General features: G+C 43.7%; 1 protein-coding gene across 1 annotated transcript in view; it reads left to right on the top strand.

The window, feature by feature from the left end:
* Nucleotides 1–22,011, top strand: part of Prpf6 (pre-mRNA processing factor 6) — a 63,776-nt gene that overhangs the window by 32,200 nt on the left and 9,565 nt on the right. Inside the window, exons 7-13 of the mRNA XM_032905013.1 lie at nt 2,459–2,553; nt 3,182–3,338; nt 4,000–4,162; nt 11,624–11,742; nt 12,336–12,554; nt 15,681–15,803; nt 21,443–21,564. Coding sequence (XP_032760904.1) covers nt 2,459–2,553; nt 3,182–3,338; nt 4,000–4,162; nt 11,624–11,742; nt 12,336–12,554; nt 15,681–15,803; nt 21,443–21,564 — 998 coding nt within the window. The remainder of the gene's footprint in view (nt 1–2,458; nt 2,554–3,181; nt 3,339–3,999; nt 4,163–11,623; nt 11,743–12,335; nt 12,555–15,680; nt 15,804–21,442; nt 21,565–22,011) is intronic.

Raw genomic sequence — 22,011 nt, forward strand, 5'->3', positions numbered from 1 at the left:
TTTTAATATTTCATTTTATGTGTATGAGTGGCTTTGTATGTGCAACACTATGTGCTTTGTGCTAAGAGGGCATTGGCTCCCCGGAACTGGAGTTGCAGATGTTTGTTAGCAACTCTGTGGGTGCTGGGAACCAAACCCTGGTCCTCTGCAAGGCAACAAGTGCTCTTAACCACCGAGCCTCTCTCCAACTTTTTCTTTTTCTTTTTTCTTTTCTTTTTTTGGTTATTGTTGCTCTTTTGAATAGGGTTTTATGTGGTACAGGGTAAATTTGAATTCAATGTATAGTTCAATATGACCCTGAACTTTGGGTCTTCCTGTCTTCATCTCCCTAGTGCTGAGATTATAACTTGCTTTATATGATACTAGAAATCAAGCCCAGGGGTGTTTTGTGATAGGCAAGCACTCCACTGTTTGATCCCTCTTTGCCCTTGCATCCCTATTGAGCTTTTTAAGCTAGGTCTCGGGGGTATGTGTTGGTTTGAACAGGGATGGCACTGTTAGGTGGTGTGGCCTTGTTGGAGTAGGTGTGACCTTACTGAAGGAAGTGTGTCATTGTGGGGGCAGGCTTTGAGGCCTGTGAAGCTCAAGTCTGGCTAGTGTGATGCAGTCTCTTTCTGCTGCCTTTGGATTAAGATGTAAAACTCTCAACTCATTCTCTAGCCCATGTCTGCCTGCATGCTGCCATGCTCCCTGCTACGAAGATAATGGACTAAACCTCTGAAACCATAAGCCAGCCCCAAATGAATGTTTTCCTTTATAAGAGTTTCTGTGGTCATGATGTCTCTTCACAGCAGTAAAACCCAAACTAGGACAGTGGGGGAAGGGGGGTGCTCAGGAAAGGGCCACCTATGTCTTATACCTGTGGAGCTAGAGTGGAAAAACATGACCAGAGGAAGGCTGTTGGGTGTCCTGCTCTGTCACCTAAGGCCTGAGAGCTCTCTGTTTTGGCTGGACTGGCTGGCCAGTGAACTCTCAAGCTTGTTCCCAGTGCTGCAGTTGCATGTACACGTGACCATTCAGTAACACATTTGGGTCTTTATGCCTGCTGTGAGCCACCTCTCCAGTCTCCAGGTCTTTTTTTACCTTTTTTTTAGTCAGTGTCACTACTTGTCCAACATTACTTGATGTATAGACCAGAGCTCTGCCTGCCTCTGCCTCTTGATTGCTGTATTAAAAGTGTGCACCCAAGCTGGCTGTTTTTAGAGGGTTGTTGTTGTTGTTGTTGTTGTTGTTGTTGTTGTTGTTGTTGCTTATTTTTGTTTCTCTGTGGAACAGCCCTGGCTGTTCTGGAATTCTGTAGACCTGGCTGGCCTTGAATTGACAGAGATCCACTTGCTCCTCCCTCAGGGCTAGGATGAAAGCCGTGCATCACCTTGCCCGGCTTCTTTTTATGTTTTAATTTTGGAACTGATACTCAGTAAATTGTCTAGGCCAGTCTTGAACTCATTCTGTAGCCAGGTAAGCCTTGAACTTTGGTCATTCCTGCCTTAGCCTTCCAAGTAGCTGGGATTACTGGCCCGTGCTATCAGACATGGCTTATTATGGCAATTTAAAAATTTATGATTAAAATAGTAGAATGAGCTTTTAATTCCAGCACTTGGGGAGGCAGAGGTAGGTGGATCTCTTGAGTTTGAGGTTAGCCTGGGCTACAGAATGAGTTCCAGGACAGCCAGGGCTACACAAGAAATCATGTCTCAAAAAAAAAAAAAAAAAAAAAAAATTAGTACAGTGAACTTCCATATTGAAATTAAAAAAAAAAAAAAAAAGTTGAAATTACCAGCCTTTTACTTAAGACTTTCTGGACTTAGGTCAGTCTTTTTTTTTTTTCGGAGCTGAGGACTGAACCCAGGGCCTTGCACTTGCTAGGCAAGCGCTCTACCACTGAGCTAAATCCCCAACCCCGACTTAGGTCAGTCTTAAAAAGACATTTTTTTAAAATATGTTTTCTTGAAATTTCTTTTCATGGAACTTTTAGGATCAGTATCTCTATGTGTCTTGGTTACTTTTATTTTCTCTTCTCATTTCTTAGAAGAGAGACACTCTAGCGTGGCCAAGTTTTTTGAAATCTCAGAGCCCACCTCCAGTGGCACATCCTCTCCAACAGGGCTACACTCCCTAAGCCTTTCCAAATTGTATATGAGTCTATGGGAGCCATACTTAAGTGTTCTGAACTGCTGAGCTGTCTCTCCTGCTTCAGCCTCTAGGTTTTCTATTGATTTATCACTTTCAGTGATGCCAAAATTAATCCCGCAACATTAATCCTTGTAGAAGATTTCTACACTTTTCATGTAGAAGACATTTTCTCATCACTAACTGTTGTTTGAGTCACAGTAAGGTTGTTTTTTCCTGACTACTTTTCATGAGATTTGTTGGGTGGGCCTTCAGGGTTGTTGGTAATTCGTTGTTTTAAACATTGCTGGTCATGTCTAGCTCATTCTCCCCTTTACCTATCTCACAGGTATCTGACTCAGTGAGTGGGCAGACTGTTGTGGACCCCAAAGGCTATCTGACGGATCTAAACTCTATGATCCCAACCCATGGTGGCGATATAAAGTGAGTATGCTGCAGAATTGATGGGTTGAAATGGGAACTTTAATTGCTTACTATGTTGTGGAGTTTTTTTTTTTAAAAAGAATATACAGTCAAAATATGACATGGATGTTCTGAGAAATTAGAAGTGTATTTGTGGGCTGGAGAGATGGCTCAGCAGTTAAGAGCACCCGACTGCTCTTCCAGAGGTCATGAGTTCAATCCCCAGCAACCACATGGTGGCTAACAACCATCTGTAAAGAGATCCGATGCCCTCTTCTGGTGAATCTGAAGACAGCTACAGTGTACTTATATATAATAAATGAATAAATCTTTAAAAAAAAAAAAAAAAAAAAAAAAAAAGTGTATTTGTGTTCTTTTACTATGTATATTAAATATTTTACAAATAATAAGGTCAATGCCTGTGGTGAGCTAGAAAGCAGCTTGTAGATTGTCTGGTGTTTCCTGTCTGGATATTCAGGCTTCAGTTTGTTTACTCAGTGCCCCCGTAGAGTAGCTCTTTTGGATTTGATGTCCTCAGCATGTTTCCCTTAGCAATTTATCCTGTGTCTTAAGGGGGTGCCTTCTCCCAGGCTCTTGCCACACCCTCTAATAGTGTGGCCTGATTTTTTGTGCCTTCTGATCTTTACAGTGACATCAAGAAAGCACGACTACTTCTTAAATCTGTTCGAGAAACAAACCCTCATCATCCACCAGCCTGGATTGCGTCAGCTCGCCTGGAAGAAGTCACTGGAAAGTTACAAGTGGCTCGAAACCTTATTATGAAAGGGACAGAGATGTGCCCCAAGGTAAAGCCCTAGCAGCATATTCTCTCGACAGCTGCATGGTGCCCGTGCTAGAGAAGAAGAGTCAGAGCACGGCTATGAACAGAAGGAAAGGAAAGTCTAGACGCCTTTTGTGTGGAGCAGAGGCTGGCCTACCATAATGGCAGGGTCAGCATCACTGGAAGTGATGAACCTGGCCAGGCCACACAATATAGAAAACCTAGAGTGACTCAGAACAGAGGGCTCGGCAGTTGAGAGCATGGGCTCGTCTTCTAGAGGACCTAGACTTGATTTCCAGATGCCATAGGGCAGCTCACAGCTGCCTGTCATCCAGTTCCAGGGGATCTGATGCCCTCTTCTGGATATGCATCCAAGCAAAACACCTGTATGCATCAAATAAGAATAAGTAAATCGGAAAAAACCAAAAAATAAAACAACAGCGAAACACAGATTAGTGCTCTTTCAGAATATTCTAGCACTTGTGTTTTGGAAGGTGGGATGATTAGGACGAATTTAGAAAGTGTTATTAAAACCAACAATGTCATGTACTCTTCTGTGTAAACTAGGTATATCTGATAATGAAAGAAACCCTCTGGGAAATTCTTTGAACTTTAGGTAAAAATTAGAGCTTCCCAGGCAGTCATACCTGCCCATGTTCTTATTGTTCTCTTTTTTTTTCCCCTAGAGTGAAGATGTCTGGCTAGAAGCAGCTAGGTTACAGCCTGGGGACACAGCCAAGGCTGTGGTGGCACAAGCTGTCCGTCATCTCCCACAGTCTGTTAGGATTTACATTAGAGCAGCAGAACTAGAAACAGACATTCGAGCAAAGAAGCGTGTTCTTCGGAAAGGTAAGCCTCTCTGGGAGGTACCCCTCAAACTGTGCCTTGGAGGTGTTCTTGCTTTATGATGTTTTGTTCTCTTGGAGAGCAGTTCACTCTTCCTTTGCTCAGACGTTTTGTGAGGGTAGTTAAGAAGCTGGTAATGTTGCCAGTCCTTTTCTCTGGGCTAGTTGCCTTTGCCCTTGGAGTTCTATAGAGAATGGACTCCAGTAGAGATGTTCCCACACTGACTGGAGGGCACCGTTTTTACCTTTCTATAGTGTGTGAGCTCAACAATCACTGTCATCCAAGTGTTCCTTATTCATAACACAGGGGCAGGTTTGTGACTCTGTGAGTATATAGTCCCTCCAGGATAGCTTGTGTTCTGGAAATGGGATTTTGAAGTGCACAAAGGTAGAGAAGTAGTACAGAAACACCACTATCACCATGTGCACACACCAAGCAGATGCTAAGTATGTGCCATACCGGAGTTAGGATTTTCTTTTCCCTCTTGTGTAGGTATCAAGGGTTAGCTCTTTACCTGCATTAGTGACCAAGTGACCTAGACCTGTTCAGGTCTGGATCATCAGTTGGTGCTTTTGCTTTTTATTATAGGCACTCGCTCTCTCTCTCTCTCTCTCTCTCTCTCTCTCTCTCTCTCTCTCTATACCTATCTCTCCCTCCCTCTCTCCCTCTGTGTGTGTGTGTGTGTGTGTGTGTGTGTGTGTGTGTCTCTATTTCTATCTTTCTGTCTCTCAGATAGAGTCTTACATGTAGCCCAGGCTAGCCTCAAATGCATAATCTTTTTGGTTTTGCTGTGTGGGTTCTGTATACAGGTACTCAGTATTGTGCCATATTCTTCTCCTAACTTTATACTTGCAAATAGAAACACTAAATAAGACTGAAGACCCTCTGACCTGTATAATGGTCTCCTCAGAGAATGGAGGCAACTTGATTACCCCCTGGGAGTCAGTGCTGGTCTCACAGCTTGACTGAATTCTTCTAGGTTTGGAGAAGTAAAAGTAGGGCATGAAGCCTATGGGAGCTTCTCCAACAGCACTGCACATTCAGAGACCTATGTGCTCTGTTGTATAGGTTGACGGATGCACGTGGTATTACTTCATGTTAGGTTGAGGCCTCGACTTATAAGGCATTTTTGTCTTCTGGTGCTCTTAAGAGCTTTGGGAAACATCCAGCTAGTCTTCCAGGCCACCATGCTGACTAACATGATAGAGGAACAGATAGAAGGCCCATCCTGCAGGAATCTGTGTCTTAGTTAGGGTTCTATTGCTGGAGAGAGACACCATGACCATGGGAACTCCCCCTGCCTCCTGCCTCCTGCCTCCTGAAACAGGGTTTCTCTGTGTAACAGAGCCCCGCCTGTCCTGGACTCACTTTTTGTAGACCAGGCATTTGCCTCTGCCTTCTGAGTGCTGGGATTGAAGGGATGGCCCTGCCTCACCATAGCAACTCTTATAAAGGAAACATCTGATTGAGGCTGGCTTACAGCTCAGAGGTTTAGCCCATTATCCTCCTGGACAGAAGCATGATGGCACTCGGGCAGACATGGCGTTGGAGAAGCAGCTGAGAGTTCTACATCTGGATCCACAGGCAGTGGGAAGAGACTGTGAGCTTCTGAGACCTCAAAACCCCCAATGAAACCCTAACTCCGAAAGGCTGCACAGGCTACGCTCCAATAATGCTACTCCCTATGAGTCTGTGGGGGTGGGGAGGGCATTTTCATTCAGACCATCACACTGTGTGTCTTTTTTTTTTTTAAGACCATCTCTCAGTCGCCTCAGTGGATTTAACCCTAGGTCGGGGCTTTTTCCTTCTCAGTCCTGCGGTCCTTAGGCTTTTCTAGAGCCATGAATCTGCTCGTAGGGTAACAGACAAGTTAGCTTCTAGTTGTGGGAAGTGTCTGCCTGTGACTCAGGCATCCTACTGGAATCCATGCTGTACTTGCTTTTGCTCCACCCATCTTTTCTGCTCTATTTCCAACCTGACAAAGCTGCACGTCTGCCTTGCTCATGGTCAGGTGTATTCGAGGTTTAAGCCATTCCTAGTTCCCTGCTGGGATCATCTTCCTCATAGGTGAACAGATGTGCAGGAGAGTTCAACTCTCTTCTTTGTCGAGGATCAGCACAGTTGGTGCTGGTGGTGTTGGGTCTGTGGAGTGAGAAGAACCCAGACTCACTGTTGTTGTCTGTCCCTTTAGGACTCACCACATGGCAAAACCCAGAGTACTTAGCAGTAGGCAGGAGGGTGCCCCTGTAGAGTTCAGGCTCTGAGATTAGGTGTCATTGCAGTAGGAGTACTGGGTTTCATCATAGAAGGGAAGTCCCAATGTGCCTCAGACCTTGGGACCCTGCAAAATTCCCCCAAGGGTAGGTAGGCCCTTTGGCTTTGTATAGAATGCCTCCCATTTTTCTGGTGTACACATCACAAGTCAGCATAGTGATGTACACCTAAGGCTTAGTCTGTGTGCAGTGGCACAGCCGGTCTGCTCTGGCTCTATGAGAAGGAAAGGAACATTGCAGAGACTGCCTGCCCTACTAGATGGCACAGAGGCCTAGAGGAACGAAGCCCTCACACATAGCAGGAGAGTTCTGCCACTGTTGAGTAGGCTAAGCTACTCAGCAGGCCACACTGGTTTTGTGTGGTTCCCTCAGATAGTATACCTTGTACCAGTTTTGTTGGTATCAGGAACCGGCTTTACGGTTGGTTACAGATCGCCTTCAAACTCAGCAATGACAATGACATCACCCAGAGGTGACAGGGACCCATGCATGTTGCCATGGCAATTGCCAGACATTCATTCATAGCATCCATTTGGTTTACCTCTCACCTTTACCTGAGATCGGTTACATCACAGCTTAAATAAAAGGCAGACCCTCTTGACCTTTGCACACTCTCTTTTCTCTCTTTAACCCCCTTCGTCTTCGTTGCCCCCTTTTGTCCCCTTCCTCCACAATAAACCTCTCTTGTGTGGAACTACACTGGCCTGGTGTGGTCTGCCATGATTCTATCACATTGGTGCCGAACTTAGTGCGGACACCCGATTGGCATCGTGCATTACAACCCAGAAGTCCTGGACTCAAGTGATCCTCCTGTCTCAGCCAACCAACTGGCTGGGACTACAGGCATGTGCCACACAGCCCCGGAGCAGTGGCTGCGATTCCCGGGTTTCGTCACCAATGTTGTGATAGAATCATGGCTCACTTCCAGACAGACCACACCTTGGGTCTATTTTCAGCATCGTTGGCCTATGTGCTTACAGGAAATCGGATCTTTAGGGTGCTGTTTGGGAAACGCTATGGCGTCTCAAGCCTAGAGTTATATTTCATTTGTTAGTTCCAAGTAGTCATCACCAGCCCTACAGGAAGCTGGTTAAAGGCTTTGACCTAAGTGCCAGTGTCTTAGGCCTCCCTTACCCTCTTACTACAGATCTCTGGGTCATCTGCCCTGCTTTTAGCTTCTTAGTGAATAGGATCTGAAGAAGAGATCCTGATGCTTAAAACAAAAGTGTGCCGGCACCTGGCTACACATTACAGCACTCTTGAGTTGTCTCCTTTTCCTGACATCAGTCCAAGTTCTTTTGAAAATGAGCCAAAGTATGGCAAAGCCTTGCAGTGCCCTTTGTTAGCGTTCACCCTGCCAGTTGCACAGAACCAATTGCACAGAGCCTCCTGGGATCATTGCTGCTTTCCTTTCCATGATTTCTTTTTACTCATCACGGCCTGCTCAGTGGACCCTTCCCTAGGGTAATCACGTGTATGCAACTTGAGTTTGGTTTTTAAATTTGTTGTTGTCTCTGTTGTTCTGTTTTTGTTTGTTTTTTGTCTTGTTTTGTTTTACTGGAACTAGCACATGTAGACCAGGCTGGCCTTGAACTCACAGAGATCCTCCTGTCTTTGCTTCCCAGGTGCTGGGATTAAAGGCATGTACTATCCAGCTTTTTAATTTTTTTTTTTGTGTGTGTGTGTGTGTGTGTGTGTGTGTGTGTGTGTGTGTGTGTGTGTGTGTGTGTGTGTGCAGTGATGGCATGCATTTGGAGATCAGGGGACAACTTGCAGGAGTCAGTTCTTTCTACCATGTGAGTCTCTGAAATTTAACTCGGGTGTTGAGGATTGGTGTGGGTGGTGTACTTACTGAGCTATCTAGCTCCTGCAGCTCGTTTACTGACGCTAATTTCCAGTGCAGCGGTGCACTCCTGTAACCCGAAAAGCACTTACCAACAAGACAGATTGTTCAGGAAAGACAGATTGTGTATATTCTTCACAACCTCTGCTCCAACAGGCATAGCTACTTTCAGCCCCCACTTTCAACCCTAGGCTCCCAGTGCTATTGTTAACGCATTTTCCTATACAGACAGTTTTTTTCTTTTCTTTTTTGTGGCTTTAGAAAATATGTGTGTGTGTGTGTGTGTGTGTGTGTGTGTGTGTGTGTGTGTGTGTGTGTGTGTGTGTACACCATAGTGTATAGATGGAATTTAGAGGACAACTTACTTGTAGGACTAGATTCTCTCCTGATTGTGCCCATTTGGGGAATTCAGCTCAGATCTTCAGGCTTGGTGGCAAGTGCTTTTTACCTGCTGAGCCATCTCTGCGGCCTTCTTTGTGGCCTTTTGAGGCAGGGTCTCACTGTATATCCCTCACTGGCCTGGAACTTACCCTGTAGCTCAGGATGGCCCTGAGCTTAAGGTGTTTCTCCTGACTCTGCCCTCTGAGTACTCAGGTTACAGGAGTGCACCGCTGCACTGGCTTTTGGACACTGGTGGCTTATTTTGTCTTTGTTTTTTTCATGCCACTCTAATAAAAGAGTGACTATGTCACGGTGGTGTCCTCATTCTCTCAGTTGTTGTGTCAGTGAACAGCATGCAGACATGCCTGGTCAGTGTGTACTGGGGTTAAACTGAGTCTGGATGTTGCCATTTCGTTATTTTATCATTAAGATTCTAGAAGAAGGGTGGTTAATCCTGTAGGTTCCATGTAGTGCAGCCATGAAGGTTTGGTTTGTTGTTTTTTTGTTTTGTTTTGTTTTTGTTTTGTTTTGTTTTTGTGAATTGGAAGGTAGAGCTGGAGGCTCTATAGAATCAAGTAGGACTTTTGTTTTTAAAATTTAAAAAAAAATTCTGTGTATGAGTATTTTGCCTACATGTACATCTCTGTACCTCATGCATACCTTGTGCCCACAGAGGCCTGAAAAGGACAATCCCCTGGGGCTGGAGTTACTGAAGGTTGTCATCTGCCATGTGGGTGCTAGAAATCAAACTGTGGTCCTCTGAAAGAACAGCCAGTGCCCTTAATTGCAGAGCCATCTCTCTAGCCCCAAAGACTAGTTTATTTATTCATTTATTTTACTTTATTGCATATATGTCTGTGTGCCACGTGCATGCTTTACCTTCAGAGGCCAGAAGAGCATCAGATTTCCCCAGGACTGGAGCTACAGTTGTAAGTAAGCCACAGTGTGGGCGCTAGGGACAGAATCTGTTCCTCTGCACCAGCAGCAAGTGCTCAAAGTCACTGAGCCGTTTGCTAGCCCTTGCCAGTCTCGTCATTTATCCCAGGTTGGCCTTGAACTCAGAGATTCCCTCTGCCTCTCAAGTACTAGGATTAAAGTTATGCACTACCACGACCAGGTTTTTTGTTTGTTTGTTTTTCAATTTTGTATGTGTGTGAGAGAAAATGAGTGTCAGGAAGGAGAGCTCTCTGTCCTCCATTGTGAGGTGAGATTAAGCAGTAGCTGAGGAACGTATGAAATTCTTTATAGATTTCAGTTGCCATCTGGAGCAGAGATAGGTGCCATTTGTCTGTCTGTCTTTCTGTTTTTGTCATTGGGAGTGATGTTGGTAGCATTGTAATTCTGTTATTCTTCCTGCTGTTCTGACCAGAATTATTCTAAGGTGAACTTTCTTATATCAAAGTTTAGCTATTCCGATTTTTAGTAAATGCTTGACTCAGGTTTATTTGCTGCTTCCAGAATATCAACTGTCCTCCAGCATTTCTTAGTGGGAACTAATAAGATTTGTTTACTTAAGATTTAAGACTGAATTTTTTCTAACGCTAGGTATTAAACCCAGGATCTTGTGTGTAGCAGTCAAGCACTTTACTACTGAGCTACAGCATCCCTGATTTTTAACATTTTAAATCTTTTAAGAAGCATTGTCTCTTTTAGCCAGGTTAACCCTGGTCCTGTTGCTCTGTCTAATTTAGACACCTCCTATCTCAGCTTCCCAAGCAGCTAGGTCTGTGGCTGTTCTCGATGAACCTGACGCATGTTCTTTCTTTAGCTTTGGTCATGAGCACCTAGGTTTTAATGTATTCCATAGGTTTGAACACCTTGTGGCATAGGTAGGAGGTGGTGATGGTATTGAATCCAAGTTTCATACATGCAGCACAAGTGCTTTATCAGTGACCCTCATTGCAGTTTTTACAGTGACCTCTTTCACTCACAGTTTCCCTTGAGTTTAAGTCACCTACATTCAACCACAACATGAAAACTAATAGAAAAATGTAGAAATAGTCAGGGTATGGGGACTTATCCCAGCCTGTGAAAGGTAGAGGTGGATCAGGAATTTAGTACATAGAGACATCCTTGATGGTATAGCAAGTTTAAGGGTATATGAAATCCTGTATGTGTGTAAAGGGAGTGTAAGCTCACACATCCTAAAGCTTGCAGAAATCAGTTCTTCAGAAGTTTAAGTCACATGGTGTTCTAGGAAGTATGGTGAAACTTCTGCCACCCTGACAAGAACTGGACTGCCTCTGTGGAGTGTCCATGCTACTGGCCAATCAGTGAGTCACTTTCCCAGTTACCTAAGGATAACACAGGTATCACATACACATACATATTCTGGTATGCTACAGAATATCCCATCACTGTTCTGTAGGAGTTTTTTAGGGATTGCTTATGACTTTTTCTTCTTTTTTAAAATTTTAGGTATTAAATCCCCTGCTCCCCCTTTGAGACATGATTTCTCTGTGTAGCTTTGGCTATCCTGGAACTTGCTCTGTAGACCAGGCTGGCCTCTAACTTACAGAGATCTGTCTGCCTCTGTCTCCAGAATGCTGAGATTAAAGGCATGAGCCACCACCACCCAGCATAAAGTTTTATGTATTTTTAAGGGAAAATATAATCATGAAGGTTTTTTGACACTGGCCATTTGTAATGTATTTTTAGTAAATGATATGTGTATTTAAGGTATATAGCTTGAGGTCTTGTTTTGTTATTTCCACACATGGTTTCTCTGTATAGTCTTGACTGTCCTGAAACTCACTTTGTATTGTTTTACAATTCCTACTGATACAACTTCAATGATATTGACTGTTCCTTTCTTTTTCCTACATCAAGATGCTTCCTGTCTGGCTTTATGTATACCCCATTATCAAAGGACCCACAAAATGTGTGGGGTGGGGGTAGAAAGGGGAGGGCATTTCTTATTCAATTGCAGTAACCTTCCTGGCACTCTTGTTATTTGACCTTTTCTAGCCCTTGAGCATGTTCCAAACTCCGTTCGATTGTGGAAAGCAGCTGTTGAGCTTGAAGAGCCTGAAGATGCTAGAATCATGCTGAGCCGAGCGGTAGAGTGCTGTCCCACCAGTGTAGAGGTGCGTGTACAATAGCTGCCAAGTAAGGTAACAAGTGGCTTCAGTTGTCGTGGTACAGGTGGAATGAATGGAGCACAGTGCATGTGGTAGGTGGACAAAACTGAGTCTTCTTTGTTCATCCTTGATAGCTATAGAAAACTGTTTCGAACTGTACTCTGGCACACACGCACATTCACACTCACACTAAAATAAAGTCAGTGCACACTTTGAGGTGGAATGCTATAGTCAGTAGCTTTGAGGCACGAGAACTCCAGGGGGTTAAGTTTCATCATACAACTGTCTGTGAACCCACCGTGCTCACCTTGGCCTAGCACCTGCTGTCAAGTCTGGCACACTGCACATTTAAAGAATGTGTTAACCAGTGTCAGAAGTATACCTACACATTTGATGTAGTGAAAAGGGCTCCTATGAATGATATAGGTTCTGTTTAAGTTTTCAGAAAGCACTTTGCAGAAGTGCTTTGGGCCACTGAGACTGGCTTGCCATCCAGCCTAGAAGACGCTATTGGTGCCACCAGCATTCAACACCTCTCTCTCTCTCTCTCTCTCTCTCTCTCTCTCTCCTCTCTCTCTCTCTCTGGCTTTTTTTTGTAGCTCTGGCTTGCTTTGGCAAGGCTAGAAACTTATGAAAATGCTCGAAAGGTCTTAAATAAAGCACGTGAGAACATTCCTACAGATCGGCACATCTGGATCACCGCTGCCAAGCTTGAAGAGGCCAATGGGAACACTCAGATGGTGGAGAAGATCATTGACCGAGCCATCACGTCTCTTCGGGCCAATGGTGTAGAGATCAATCGCGAACAGTGGATCCAGGTAAGCTTTACTCAGGGTCCTGTTCTAAATGGAGTTAGTTGTGCTTGGTATTAGATACATGTGCCAGCACTCAGGAAGCACAGGCAGGAGGATTGCAAGTTTAAGGCCAGGCAGGGCTCTGTTTTGAATGAGTGAGTAAGTAAATACAGTTTTTAAGGATTTTATTTTATTTTTATAGGTGCTTGACTGCTTGCGTATTTGTGCTCCAGAAGATGTACTAGAGTTACAGATAGATAAGCTGCCATGTGTGTTGGGAGTTGAACCAGATCCTCTAAAAGAGTAACCAGTGCTTCTAATTACTGAGTCATTTCTCCCTCTTCTACGGATGCTTTTTGAGTATGAGGTCTCACACAGGGTAGCACTGGAGAGTTCCCACACTGGCAAAAGAAAAGGGCTCATTGTGAGTTTGCTCCGTATGCTGCCGCTTTCGACAGACCCAATACTTTGAGTTGTTTTGTGTTAAATGAAGACTTGGGTGACTAGCATTTTTTTACTAGTTGTTTTAGAGTTAATATTGCTGTGATTAAATACCATGGCCAAAAGCAACTTGGCTTATACTTCCATATCACTGTTCATCATCAAAAGAAGTCAGGACAGGGAACTCAAACAGGGCAGAAGCTTGGAGGCAGGGGATGATGCAGAGGTCTTTGAGGGGTACTTACTGGCTGGCTCCTCATGGCTTTCGTAAGTTTCTACCCTTGCTAAAGCAAGCCAGAGCTACACAAAAAGGCACCAAGAAAAAAAATTAAAGGAAAAGTGTGTTGAATGCTGGTGGCACCAAGTACACCAGGCTAGCCTCAAATTTAGTGAACTGTCTGCCTCTGCGTTTGGAGTGCTGAGATTAAAGATTGAAGGCTTGTGCTATCATGCCCGGCCATGCCTGGCTTTTTATGTGGGTACTTGGAGAGAATCTGAACTCATATCCTCATAGGTTAAATTATAAACTCTTTTTCCTGCTGGCCACTTAGTTCCCAAGAGCAATGACTCTGGCACTAATTACTTATTAAATGTGTTGGCCATAAGCTTTGGCTCATTCCCAGACTGTCTCTTAACTAATTTAAACTATGCTGTCTACCACTTGGTTAGATACCTCGCTTTGGTCTTGACCTGCATACATACACACAAACTTTCACGTCTTGATTCTAAACAGAATCAAGGAGATTTGAAGTCTTGATTGTCAAAGCTCCTTCCCTGTATAGTCCTAACCTCCTCTCACTTGCAGTGCAGTATAATAAAAGGATCAGATACCATGCTGACCTGAAAATGTCCCTGAAAATGGTTTAACATCTTTTTTTTTTTTTTTTTTCGGAGCTGGGGACCGAACCCAGGGCCTTGCGCTTGCTAGGCAAGCACTCTACCACTGAGCTAAATCCCCAACCCCATGGTTTAACATCTTACAGAAGAAAATACCTTATAGTTTCTATAGAAGACAGCTGTAGTGTACTCATATAAATAAAATAAATCTTTAAAAAAAATACACTTTTTTAAAAAAGATTTATTTATTTTATGTATGTGAGTGCACTGTAGCTGTCTTCAGACACGCCACAACAGGGCATCAGATCCCATTACAGATGGTTGTGAGCCACCATGTGGTTGCTGGGAATTGAACTCAGGACCTCTGGAAGAGCAGTCAGTGCTCTTAACCGATGAATTCTCTCTCCAGCCCAAGATACTTTATTATACCCAACTTTTAGTAATACATTCCTGTTTAATTATTTAGAACTTTTTTTTTTTTTTTTGGATAAAAATTGGGTATAGATATTGTGATGGTTTGTATTTGCTTGGCCCAGGGAATGGGCACTGTTAGAAAGTGTGGCCCTGTTGGAGTAGGTGTGCACTGTGGGTGTGGGCTTTAAGACCCTCATCCTAGCTTTCAGGAAGTCAGTATTCCACTAGAAGCCTTCAGATGAAGTTGTAGAACTCTCAGCTCCTCCTGCACCATGCCTGGATTCTACCATGTTCCCACCTTGATGATGATGAACTGAACCTCTGACCCTGTAAACCAGCCCCAATTAAATGTTGTCCTCTAAGAGCTGCTGTGGTTATGGCATCTTTTCACAGCAGTAAAACCCTAAGACAGGTGTATCTTCTCTCTGCGTCCCAAATCTGCTTCCCTAAAATTAGAAGTCCTTGCTGCATGCTGGCCTGTGCAGTAGACTATTTCTGTGGCCAGTCATCTGCTCTAACCCAGGCTTTCATCTAATCTCCCTTGCAGCTAGAGTTCCCACCAACAGTTCTTCTTAAATGCGTCAAAGTTACCTCCCCCCACCCCTTTTAAGTTGTGAGTTCTAGTCCAAAGGGTGTAAGTATTTTTTAGCTTGCCTTTTACTCCCAGTCCTTTCAAAGTTTCTTTAGCTCAAAGTATGCGCCACTATGCAGCCTTGTTTTAATGTGTTTGGGGGCACGTTCTATATAGTGTACATGTAGAAATCAGAAGGCAACTTATTGGAGTTGGATCTCTCCTACGGATTAAATACAAGTTACCAGGATTTTATAGCAAATGCCTTTACTTTCTTACCAGCCTCCCTATCCCCATCTCCTCACATCTTTAAAATAATTTTTTCCACAGTTTTAGGAATTGAACCCAGAGCCTTGAATAAATACTCTAGGCAAGTGGGTGTCACTGGAGCATTATATAACTTCCTGCCCTTTCTCATTAATTTTGAGACAAGGTCTTATTCAGTATTGCAAGGTAGCTTTGGACTATGGTCATTATGCTTCTACCTTACAAATAGCTGGAATTACAGGTGTCTACCACCACACTTGGCCTTTTATTTTAAAATAAAAATAATTTCAGATATCTCGGAATGTTGCAAAACTGGGGTTTCTAGATATTTTTTATTTAGTGTAAGAGCTTAATAATATAGCTTCTGTGTGCAGCAGGATCTTGCTTAAAATGTACTGTATGTATAAATATGGTTTCATTCAGCCATGCATATTTATTAAGCACTTAAATGAAGGGTAATTAGGGCATACGCATCAAGGAAGAGACAATATGGCAGATATGCTATTCAGGTTTGCCAGAATACATGCCCAAGACAGTGAGTAGGTGCGTTATTAGTCGCCATTCAGGACTAGCACTCACTTAACTAAAAAATCGAAACAAAATTTATGTTTCTCCTTCAGGATGCTGAGGAGTGCGACAGGGCAGGGAGTGTGGCCACGTGCCAGGCCGTCATGCGTGCTGTGATCGGTATCGGGATAGAGGAGGAAGATCGCAAACACACCTGGATGGAAGACGCTGACAGTGTAAGCTTGCTTGCTTTCCAGTCCGTAGCCTTGTTAGGAATGTGGCCCCATTAATGCACAGGTTGCTTTCCATATCTTCTCCCCCTCCTTCTCTTCTGTCTCCTTAAAATTCTTTCTGGTGCACTTGATTTTATTTGTATTTTTTGTCTGCTGGTGGTCCTTGGGCTGGAGAGCTTCCTTCTTTACCTTCCTCATTGCTGGGACCCCAGGAGCATGCGTTACACACAGTCGTAAGGTAGCAGAGGTGTATGAACAGGAGTTTAAGTCTGAGTGTCACTAAATGGAGGAGCAGCTATTACAGAGGTGTGGCTACATCACAGCGTGCTCAACTGAGAACCCCACAGCCCCAGGGCTCCTCCCGCTTCTGCTTCCTCTACAGACTGCATTTCAGGAAACATTTCAAATAGAGTTGCTGCCTCTTTGAGATTATGTCTTCAAAAGAGTCTCCCAGAGGGAAAACCAGAGGGCTGCATTGACAAACACGTTTAGGATATTAATACTGGAGGAATGGTGATTTGTGCAAGCCTTTATCCCAGCACACAGGAGGCAAGCAAATCTGAGTTAGTGGCCAACCTGCTCTACAAAGTGAGTTCCAGGATAGCCAGGGCTACACAGAGAAACACTGTCTCAGACAACCAAAATATCAACAAAAAACAGAACAGATAAACAAAAACAGGGCACACACCTTTAATCCTAGCACTCAGGAGACAGAAGGTGGATCATGTGAGTTTGAGGCCAGTCTGGCTACCTAGCATGTTCCATGCTAGCCAGGATTGCATGGAGACCGTATCTCAAAACAAAACAAAACAAACAAAAAGTTGCTAAAAACAGATAAGACAGTCTATTCATTTATTTATTTAGTAGTAATTTTGGAAGAAAATAGATTTATTGAGTCTATTACAAGGAAGCAGCAGGCTAAGCAGTAGTTAGAGTATAGTTTGAGCCTGTTATTATTTATTGTTTGTTTGTTTTTGAAACAAGGTCTCGCAGGTGGCTCTGGCTGGCCTGGGACTCTCTGTGTAGACAAGGCTGGCTTCAAATCAGAAAAATCTGCTTGCCTCCACCTCTTAAGTGATTGGATTAAAGGTATGCAGTGCCACCTAGCTTTTTTTTTTTTTCTCATTAATTTTGAGACAAGGTATTGCAGTATTGCGGGCTAGCTTTTGGACTATTATGCTTGGTCATTATGCTTCTACCTTACACATATCTATATCCAGTACCACCGCACTTGACTTTTTATTTTAAAATAAAAATAGTTTCAATTGGGAGACAGAGGCAGGTGGATCTCTATGAGTTTGAGGCCAGCCTGATCTAGAAACCATGTACCAGGACAGCCTGGGATACATAGAGAAACCCTGTCTCAAAAGTTAATAAACGAATAAATAAATAAATAAATAAATAAATAAATAAATAAATAAATAAATAAATAGAAAATGTTTTCAGATACCCAGGAATATTGCAGAATTACAGTTTGCACATGTCCTTTATCCTCATTCCTTATACTTACCTACTTTACCTGTGCCTCGTCACTTTGACACACTTGCATCATTTCCCTACTCTACACATTGCTGTGCGTTCCTTAGCACATAGTGTCAGGATCAGAATGTGAGGCTGGGATATGCCGTTCGTAGTCTTTAGATCTTCCTCAAATCTCACCAACTTCCAGGTGTCCTCCTTTAAAAAATTTTCATATATATATCACCCTTTTGATCCCAACACTCAGAGGCACAGGCAGGTTATCTCTGCGAGTTCAAGGTCAGCCTGTTCTACTGATCGAGTTCCCAGACAGCCAGGGCCACACAGCCTCAGGTCAGCCTTAACCTGAGAAAGACCTTTAAAGGGCTTCAGTCTGTCTTTGTTTCATGAATCTCCTTTTTATTATTTATTTGGTTGGTTCGTTATCTGATGCTAAGGTGGAACCAGGGACCTGAGCTCTACCAATAAGCTACACCTCCTACCCAAATCAAGATTTTTGAGTACTAGGAGCCAGTGGTTTTACGGAAGACATTTTGACCTGGCTGTTTTGCTGTTTGCTTGTGGCTTGATCGAGGGTTGTCTTTAGCAGTACAGTGTCAGGTCTTCCTTCACACAAAATGCAGATGTACAGACAGCGTGTTCACTCTGACCAGCTGCCCCAGGCAGCAGTTGTTAGGACTTTGTTGTAATCTTACTGTCGTTTCCTTTGTAAGCATTTTTCGAGGAAGCATTTTGAAATTATGTTGGTATCCTCCAAGCATTAACTTACTGGTTTGAGGATCTGTTAATAATGGTTGTTTTGTTATTTTTCTTTTTTTTTCTTTATTTCTTTGTTTTAGACAGTCTTACTGTATAGCACAGGCTGACCTCAAACTGACAGCAGTCCTTCTTTAGTCTCCCAATGCAAAGTTTATAGGCAAAAGCCTCTAAGCCAAAGTAATGAAAATTTTTTCACTGAAATGGTTGTTTCTATGGCATATGCCAAGCGATGATTTTCTGTGTTTTGTTTTTTGGCTCTTTAAAACTGTATGTATGTTGTGTGTATGTATGTTGTGTGTTTGTGTGTTGTGTGTATGTTGGATGGATGGGTGAATGGATGGGTGGATGGAATGTAAATGAGTAGTCACAGAGGCCAGAAGACAGCATCAAATCCCCTGGAACTAGAGCTACAGATGGTTGCGCTGAGTCCTCTGGAAAGGCAGCCAGTGCTCTTAACCGCTGAGCCATTTCTTCAGCTCCCACTTTTATTTTTTGGAGGTAACATCTCGTGTGGACAAGTCTGGCCTTACACTTTGTGTGTAACTGAAGAGGACTTCTGATCCTCATCCTTTACCTCCCAAGTAGTGGAGTTGTATGTGCGAATCAGAGTGTCTGGTTTATGTAGTGTTAGAGATTGAACCCTAGACCCTGTAAACGGCCAGCAGTGAAGCATTCTACCAATGGCTTTACATCTCCAGTCTTTATGAGAAAACTTTTGAGAAAAGATCTTGCTGTGTAGCCTAGGCCGGATTCAAACTTAGGATTTTCTTGCCTGAGCCTCCAGTTCAGTTCAGTTTATTTATTATTTTTGATACTGAGGTTTAGACCCAGGACCTAGTACATGTTAGGTGAGTGCTGTACCACTAACCTATAGCCTAAGTCTGTAAGCCCTTTAAAAAACCCTCTGTGGGTTGAAACTTCGTAGTCATCTGAGTAGACCAGTGATTCATCGTTAGCTGTGGTGCCTCTGTGTGGATCTCTCAGTCAGTCTCTGTCTGTCTGTCTGTCTGTCTGTCTGTCTGTCTCTCTCTCTCTCTCTCTCTCTCTCTCTCTCTCTCTCTCTCTCTCTCTCTCTCTGTTTTTGGAGATAGGGTTTGTCTTAAGTCCTTGCTGTCCTGGAACTCACTGTGTGACCAGGTTTTCTGGAACTCAGAGATCTGCCTGCCTCTGCCTCCCAAGTGCTGGGAGTAGAGGTCTGCACCACCACCCCTGGCTCATCCTCTCTTTTCTCTACTTTCTTGATGTACCCTAGGCCGGCCTGGACTCACGAAACTCTTCTCTCTGCCTCTGGAGTGCTGGGATCTCAGGCACGTCCTCAGTTCTTGTCACTTAACTACACTTACTAACCACAGCTGTTTTCTTCTTCGTGCAGGAATGAGAAGTAATGTTTCTAGTGTGCTTAGAAATATGGGGTGCTCCTTGTGCTCCTTCCTGTGTGGGTTGGCCTACCACCCTGGGCCCTGGACACTGTTCCTTGGTGCTGTAGGCAGTTAAGGCAATAGAGGTTCTAAAATTTTTTGCAGCTGACCTCATTGCTTTGGCCAGCAGCCACACAGAAGCGTGTAGACCAGGTCTGCTCTGTCTAGAGTCTAACCCTTCTAGATACATATTCCTGGTCAGGATACAATATCCAAGGAAAGGTCCTTCTTGACTTCTCTGGTGGTTGGATCAGAGTCAGGTTGTATGATTGATGTGGGGGGATTGGGTCCAATGAAAATCTGGGTATACCTCCCTTCCACCCTGTTTCTACACATATTGTGGGGTTTTGGACACTAACGGGCTCATTCATTGGCATCTCTCCTTTATGAAGATACCCGACCAAGAGTTTTGCATAAGCAAATAACTTCCCTATGGTATGTACAGGCTGTGAGTGCAGCCCCACCTGGGCTTTTTTTTTTTTTTTTTTAAACTTGAGTTATAGATGGTTATTGCAGGTGCTGGCAATTGAATTCTCCAGTCTTCTGGAAGAGCAGCCAGTGTTCTTAACTGCCAACCCATCTCTCCAGCCCCTACCTATCACTTGATGTATATGAATGTTGGGTGTGTTTTGTTTTGCTTTTTAAGACTTATTTTTATTTTCGTGCATGTATATATATGTCTTAGAGTTTATATTGGTAAAAAGAGACACCATAACCACAGCAACTCTTATAAGGGAAAACATTTTAATTGGGGCTGGTGTACAGTTTCAGAGGTTTAATCCATTATTGTCATGGTGGGTGGGAAGTGTGGCACTGAGTAGGCAGACAGGAAGAGCTGAGAGTTGTACATCTGGATTTGCAGGCAGCAGAAAATAACAGTGACACCTTGGCCAGGCTTGAGCTTCTGAGACCTCAAAGCCCACCCCTTGTGGCACATCTCCTGTAACAAAGCCACACCCACTCCAACAACGCCACAGTTCCTAATAGTGCCGCTCCCTGTGGGCCTATGGGAGTCACTTTTATTTAAAGCACCACAATACATGTAGGTATGCATGTGCTGGGTGTCTGCAGATACCTGCAGCGGCCAGAAGAGGGCGCCATATCCCCTGGAGCTGGAGTTACTGGTAAACTACCTGATTTGAGTATTGGCAGCCAAATTTGTATCCTCTGTAAGAATACCAACCACTGAATCATTTGTCTCTCCAGCCCCTAAAGTCACTTGAACATAGAAAAAATATTTGAGGATCTAGGCCTAAGGGTGCAGCCCTCGTTACACAGCTCTTTAGAAACCTAAGATAAGCCTGCAATTTCAAGGCCAGCCTGGTAACTGACAGAGACTGTTTCAAAATAACAACTAGAAAAGAGTGAAGAGTGTAGCTGGAAGGTAGAGTGCTTATCCAAGGCCCTGGCATTGGGTTTAATCCCTGGTGTTGGAGGAGAGGTTGGGGGTAGGAAAACTAAAGGAAGCAGAGCCTAATGGTATCTTCTGTGATTCTGCTAGATTGGTGGGCTTCTTTTCCTCTTTGTATTGATTTGTCTTGCACAGGTTTTGAATAGCCTAACCTTTTTAATGGAAAATAATAGTACTCCTAGTTAAAAAAATCAGTGTGTGTGTGTGTGTGTGTGTGTGTGTGTGTGTGTGTGTGTTATAGCCCAGTGTATGTGCATACATACACACTTGCCTTAGCCATAGCCTTACACATGTGCATGCTTGTGTGCATGTGTCTCCTGCAGGTAAAAGCTGGTATTCCTCTTACCAGCTCTTCTTGCATGCCAGGTGCCAGAGGCTGCCTTCTGGACCTTTTTCAGGATTTGTGTCCCCATCCTCAGGTGTCCTTGTCTTAGATTGTAGTTTAATTAGATCAGTGCCATAGCATATTTGCTACCAGATATCATTACTGAGGATTACAAGAGGCTTCAAAAAGTATAATTATCTGCTCAATGGCAATCCTGAATTACCTTCCTCATAGTGTCTCTCTCCTCTAGTGTGTGGCCCACAATGCCCTGGAGTGTGCACGAGCCATATATGCCTATGCCCTACAAGTCTTCCCCAGCAAGAAAAGTGTGTGGTTACGAGCTGCATACTTTGAGAAGAACCATGGTACCAGGTATGTAGTCTGTTCCCACTTCTGTCTGCATGGTGCTGGGTTCAAACCTCACTTCCCTCAAGATCTGTACAACAGCATTTTGGGTCTCTCTCTCTGATCGTGAGCAGGTTATACTTTTGTGGCCCTTGGGACTTTGAAACTGCCTCCTTCCTTATAGCCCTTCAGTGATTGGATTATCACTATTTTATAGTTGAGAAACCAAGGCATCTTGGAAGCCTGTTCTTTACTAGTGCCCCATGGGTCTAAGAGTTTCCAATGCAGGCTGTTAGTGCTGGGGCACTGCCTTTAGCAGTGGGCGGTACAGTGTCAGGGTCCGTGCAGTCTGTTTCTCATTTACGTTGCTCTAGCTTTCTGGGGTTTGGCTGGTTTTTGTACACAGAAGGAGGTCCTTGACAATTTCCTTTAATTGTACCCTTTAATTGGAAAAACCTTTGGGTCTGCCTTATT

The sequence above is a fragment of the Rattus rattus genome, chromosome 5, assembly GCF_011064425.1.
Source record: "Rattus rattus isolate New Zealand chromosome 5, Rrattus_CSIRO_v1, whole genome shotgun sequence".
Taxonomy (NCBI): Eukaryota; Metazoa; Chordata; class Mammalia; order Rodentia; family Muridae; genus Rattus; species Rattus rattus.